Source organism: Mastomys coucha, unplaced genomic scaffold (genome assembly GCF_008632895.1).
Source record: "Mastomys coucha isolate ucsf_1 unplaced genomic scaffold, UCSF_Mcou_1 pScaffold14, whole genome shotgun sequence".
NCBI classification, from domain to species: domain Eukaryota; kingdom Metazoa; phylum Chordata; class Mammalia; order Rodentia; family Muridae; genus Mastomys; species Mastomys coucha.
This window is the reverse complement of record NW_022196896.1, coordinates 115,809,929-115,816,408: the sequence shown is the minus strand read 5'-3', so window position 1 is coordinate 115,816,408 and position 6,480 is coordinate 115,809,929. Positions and strand designations below refer to the sequence as shown.

Genomic DNA, 6,480 nt, shown 5'->3' with positions numbered 1-6,480 from the left:
ATTCCCTTAGGAGGGATCCAAAGCCATTTTGAGACACAGACTTACTGCATAGTCCTGCTAGCTCGGAACTCACTATGTAGATCAGGTTGGCCCTGGCCTCAACCTCACAGAGATCCACCTGCCACTGCCCCCAGAATGCTTGGGCCTGAAGTCCCAATGCAAAGCACAATGCTTTGTGCTTGGGGAGTCACACAGCATACACGGCTCACTGACACCGAATGTCAAACCCTCAGACCCTCATGGCCATGTGGCTGGGGAAGATGGCAGGCAGGTGTTAAGATAAGGACATGATTTCCTGGGTACACAGTGGGCAGCGCACCTTTTTTACGGCAAATTTCCCTCAACAGCCATTGAACTGCACCTACCCCAGGCTTGCTCATTCTCCCCTGAACTCAAATGTTCTTAAAAAGGTTCCTTCAGGAACAGAGGACTAGCACCCACCCTGCTCAGGTGCCGCTGGGATCCATCCACCCAGGCTCCACGGTCGGCCTCTCTGGGTGGTTCTCTCTCGTGGAACATATGATTCTTCTTGTGTGTGTCTGACATGTATTTCCATTCGTTCCTACCACACATGCCATCCAAAGTCCAAGCATGTTTTCAAAACTGAAGCACGCATGTGGTTCTAGGAAACAAAAATCTTTATTAAAAAAATAACTTACAAATTGAGAGAAGCCTCTGTTTCCTTTGTGCACCGGTTTGCAGCCCGAAATGTGACTCTACAATACGGTTCATGTCACAAACTGCATTGCTGGGCAGTTTTTGTTCCATATGCTATGCCGGCATTAAACACCGCACAGATATAAAACTATTGTAAATAAAACCTTTCAGCCGAGACTGGCATAAATTTATATATTTATATATATTTATATCTATATATATAATTTCAAATCAGCTAACAATTAATGTCATCCTTAGTCAAAACTCAAGTCCAGCTAGTCTGAGGCCTACATGGTCTGAATACAACAGCCTTACACCTCCCATACAATATTTAAAATATATTTAGCTTTCAAATACATTTATAAGGGACATCCATAGTGAGAAAATAAAGTCTTAAAACTTAAATACAAAAGTCACCAAGTAAAAACTTGAAGAAACACAGAAGATTCTATTGTACACATGTCCTGGTGCTGGCTTTGAGACACAGCTCTGGCCGCACAGCACAGCGCACCGCAGCCCTGCCCGCTGCGAACTGTCAGGATGAGCATCCGGGTGACAGCCATCTTGGCTGGAGAAAGAGAGACAGGAGTCATGGTCACACGCCTTCTCCTCTTCATACTACTCCAGCAAACAGACCCAAAGCTACATTGCTTTCTTGAAGAAACGATAGGGCCCAGCCACCCCCCCTGCGACACGCACGTCCCCGCGCCTCTGCAGAGTGATCACTTGGTATTCTGTTCCAGGGCAGAGTACTCTGTCTCTGACACTCTGGAGGCATCGATGAGCTTCGTGAGGCCTGTTTTGGCTGAGTACTTGAAGATGAAGGCCTTCATCAGCTCGTACCTGTAGTTGCGGTTGATGAAACTGTAGAGCACGGGGTTGACACAACAGTGCACCAGAGACAGGCACTGGGTGACGTGCAGCGCTGTAAAGAGCACGTTCTCCAGCTGGCAGGTGAATGGGATGTAGTGCAGGATTGAGAAGATGTCCAGCAGAACCACAAAATGGTACGGCAGCCAACATACCAGAAAGACCAACACGTAGGAGAAGATGATCTTCCGGCTGCTGTGCTTCTCCTGGTCCCCTGATGCCGACATGGCTCTGGCAAGCAGGAAGTAGAAGATGGCAATGATGGTGAAGGGGACAGCAAAACCCAAGATGACAGAGACTAGCTCCATGCCGATCAGCCACTCCTTGATGCTGTGCTCGGGGTAGAAGGACCTGCAGTAGGTCTCGTTGTTGGAAGCAGATGTGACCGTCTTCAGGTAGTAGGTATCAGGCAGAGACACAAAGAAGGCCAGCAGCCACACCAAGATGCAGACAACACGGCGTACCATCTTCTTCTTATAGCTGGAGGTGCTGGTGAAGTAGGTGATGGAGAGATAGCGGTCCACACTCATGCATGCGAGGAAGAAGATGCTCCCGAAGAGGTTGATGGAGAAAATGAGATGAGTGATCTTGCACGTGAGCTCACCCATGGGCCACTGGTTATGCTGCACAAGGCTGACCACCCAGACAGGAATGGTGATGACGACCCACAGGTCTGCAATGGCCAGGTTCAAGATGTAGCAGTGTGTGTCGTAGCCTGTGGTCTTAGCCTGGATATTCACCCAGACCACCACAGAGTTGGCAATCATGCCAATCACGAAGATGAAGATGTAGATGAAGGAGAGGGTGTACAGAAGCACATTCTTATTGGGCATGGTGGGACACTGTACGGTCTCCACCACAATGCAGTCGCTGCTGTTACATGGCCAGTTGATGTCAGAGTAGTTCCCAGGCTCTGCATAGTCAAACACATGCATATCCATGGTCTTGAGGAGAGCGACCCAGTAACCTACAGCAAAGGCAAACAGGAGAGATCATCATTTCACTAGGAATTCATTTCACAGGTTCACTACCTCAGGCCTCAGTCCACGCACTCTTCTGGGGCACTGAGGGTGCTCATGGATTTTGCTTTTGCTCTGTGATGTCTTTACAAAGAAAGGAGAAAAGAAAACAACCCTCTTAGACTGCAAGAAAGAAAATCAAACACACCCCAGAGACCACTACCCGGTACTAGGGGTGGGCATGGGGGAGGCTGTGTTTGTTTTCCATGGCTTTTCATGGCTGTGTTATCGAGGTATCAGCTTGGCTGTGTCCTAGGTGTGAAATCAACATGATACAGGGTCCAAAGAAATGTCAGACAGTAGGGCCCTGGCCACAGCAATGCTGATGGCCTGCCTGTACTCAGCAGGAGTCCACAGAGCCATTTTACTGGCATTCCCAAGAGAGGCAGGGTTGATTTGCTCCTGGCATGAGAATTAAAAGCATGCTACTTTGGTGTCTTAATGGAAGCACTTCCAATCCTCTCCCAATTTGCATTTAAAATGGGACACTGTTTCTTTAGCCCCTTTTCACAATATCCATCTGCCAACCTGGATCCTCTCTGGGTTCTCTGCCTCCCTCAAGTGCCAGCAAGTGTAGAATGCCCTGCCATACAATTGTACCTCAAACTTGCAGACTCAGGGCTTGCTGGAAGTTTTCAACCGAGGGCAACCAGCCAGCTGCCTCCAGCTCTCTGCCTTCGCCTGGGTTCCCGTTCCTTGCTTACTCAATTGACTCAAGAGCCATGTGAGCCAAAACCGGAAGTGCATAAACCACCAGCCACCTGCTGTATCTCTGGAGGGTTGATGAGTTCCGTTGATTGACATCCCTGCTGACCTGCCTGACCTGAGGCCCAACCCTCTTAGCTGTCATCACGTCACACCTAGTGAGAATTTGGCTCCAGGGTAGCACTTTGCCTGGGGCGATTTCTCCACATACACTGTTGGAACTGCCAGAGCTGTCTTCTATTGCCCATCTGTCCATGGGTCTGGGACAATTGCCCTTGTCATCCCCCTCCACCCACACTGCATGACTAGATTGGAGGGGCATCCCGTCATGTGATAACATCTATCACTGGTGATGGCTGAAACAGAGCCAAGCTCGTCTTTCAGGTTCACTTGGGATGGACTCCAGGTTACACATGAGAACTCCCACGGGACAGCAGTTAGTGGGTCAGTGCCTCGGTGGCTAACCTCAAGGTATGAAAAAACCAAATCCAGGATTTGCACATTCCTGGGTTGGAATTATGGCTTCTCAGTCATGTCTAAGCTAAGATTTAAGGCCCTGTGACTGCTGCCCCAGGACGGAGGGCACAACCCAGAGTTTGGAAAGCAGCAGTTACTCCACAAAACTTCCCCTCCAGCACCTTCCAGGTTGAGAGAGGAGACGACTGTCCAGTTTAAGGCCAATTATCCCCTTTAGGAAAGCCCGGCCTCACTAACTAGAATGCCAGCAATGTGCCCCTAGGAGTGTGAAGAAGCCAGCAGAAGGGAAGTCAAGAGCTGGTGGAGGACAGCTAGTCAGAGGGCAATCTCTTTCAAGACAACAGCAGTGGGATCTTGAAAGGGGATGACATCTAATGCCACCCATGATCACCCTAAGTCCCCAACCTACAGCAGGTGACCCACTCCTAAATCCCAGCTATAGAAGACCGCTTATAGGCTCTGAGGGGGCTTCCTGGTAACCTAACTAGACTCTGTGTCCTCAGCTGTTGATGGAAGATCTAGCCTTCTATGACAGCTCTACCCCCAACCCATTCAGAGGATCTCCATGGTAGGAGAGGATGCTGGTCCTCAGAGATGGCCTGGCACATGGACCCTGGGCCCATGCACTTTAGAAGGTGCCAGTTCTGTTCTAAATTCCAGTCCTGAAAACTACAAGAGGAACCAGCTGTCTGGGCTGCACCAGAAGAGTGCCTTCCAAAAGATGGGGTCTCTCTGACTTACTAGACTAGCCTCTGGGAAGAGTGCTAACCCCAAGTTGCCTAGCACTCCTACACATACAGACACACACACACACAGACATACGCAGACACACACACAGATATACACACACACATCACAGAAACACACACATAGATGGACAGACACACACAGACACACACACAGACATACACAGACACACCACACACACACACAGATATACACACACATATCACAGAAACACACACAGATGGACAGACACAGAGACACACAGAGACACACACAAACACACATACCACAATACAGATAGACACACACATAGACAGACACACACACAGATAGGCATACATACCACACACACATTCACACGCATACACAGACATACCACACACATACACACAGACATCCCACACAGGCAGGCAGACAGACAGATAGACACACACACACACACACACACACACATACACGCATGCACACACTGGCACTGGCACTGACTCTCCACTCTGAACTCGTGACTGGGAAGAAACCAAAGCAAGAATTCTGTCATGCACAAGTCCAGGGCAAAGATCCTTTTCTCCTCTTATTCTATTACATTAAAATAAGACACAGGGTGACACGCATCTATAAGTGCAGCACTCAGGAGGTGGAAGCAGGAAGATGGAGAGTTCAAGGTCATCCTCAGCTACCTAAGAAGTCCAGCCTGGACTACAAGAGACTCTTGGACAGAACCTTTCAGTCTACTACAACCCAAAGTCTCTAGAGAGCATCAGAGGTTGGATAAATGACCATCCTGGGCCTACATTATATAAAGGAAGTACAACAATGGGGACCAGAGGATGCTTGACTGGCAGTGGTGTGAGCCTGTCCTTGACCTACTAATCCAAACTATGACTTTAGTAGCCAGTCGTAGAGGCTGAAAGCCAAAAGAAAGAACTGGCCCCAAGCCTAGATAGCTTGACCTTGGGTCCTGAACACGTCCTCCTGTTCTCTCCATGCTAGGAGGCAGCCCCTCACTCCCACCTCCCTTGCCTTCAGTGCCCAGGCATGCCTAGTGCTGGCAAAGGTCCACGAAGGCCTCATGCAGTGCAGGGGACAGAAGGAGAAGTTATCTACCTTCCGAATCCCTCCACTGTCCCTGCAGAACAACCCTCGTTCTCATGTGCACCTGACAATCCCAGCTTCTCTTGGGTTCTAGAAAAGCAGCGGACAGCAGCAGGGGCTTGAGAACCCCCCCCATCCAGCACTTTGGTTTTTACCATTGGGAAAAGAACCTTGGTTTCATGACCGTCGGGTCCCAGAATCACTGTGGTATTTCAGGGGCAGGTCTAGATTCCAGCCTCCTGTCTGTTCCTACTTCTGAGGTTCCTTGGCACTGTGGAAAGTCTCAGGCAGGGGCGGAGCTGTTATCATCCCATTCTGAAGGATAGAGCTGATGACTCCTCTTGGCGCTGTAAGTACCAGTCACCTACAGCGGGCAGTGCACAGTCCAGGAGCAGAGAACCGTGTCCTGACCACTGTCCCCTAATTGGATGTCCCCTCCCTGCTACCGAAGGCTCCTGGAGACCAGGGCAGAAGGCAGCAACCACACCCTTTCTGCCTCAAACAAGCGATGAAAGAAAACAAAAGTGAAGATGTCAAAGGGCCACCCACAGCCTGGCCTCTGTCACTTGAAACATCTTTCATGCATTAAGTTTTAGAAGCAAATAAGAATGATTCCAGAAAAGAGCCAATGGCAGCAGGACAATCCATCTTCTTGGGGACGCCAGAAGTTGCGTGTCACCTAGGTGTGGTCTGCAGGCACAGCACCTATGCAAGACATCAGGTGTGTGTCCTCTTAACCCTGGCGATGTCTGCCCCTCGATGAAGGAAAGAGCCCTCCTCCGTTACTTCCTTATCCCTCAGCAAATGACCTTTGGCCTTTTTGACAAAAACAGAGTCATGACACAGCAAACTGAGGGACGTCCACCCATGATTCTTAGACTCCAGTCCTGGACAAAGCTCTCAGAGAAATCTGAAAGTGAAGGCCAGTGGGGGG

General features: G+C 49.6%; 1 protein-coding gene across 1 annotated transcript in view; it reads right to left on the bottom strand.

Moving 5' to 3' along the window:
• Positions 1-620: 620 nt before the first annotated feature.
• Positions 621-6,480, bottom strand: part of Ackr3 (atypical chemokine receptor 3) — a 12,009-nt gene continuing 6,149 nt past the window's right edge. Inside the window, exon 2 of the mRNA XM_031368376.1 lies at positions 621-2,494. Within this exon, the coding sequence (XP_031224236.1) occupies positions 1,380-2,468 (1,089 nt within the window). The 5' untranslated portion in view covers positions 2,469-2,494 and the 3' untranslated portion in view covers positions 621-1,379. The remainder of the gene's footprint in view (positions 2,495-6,480) is intronic.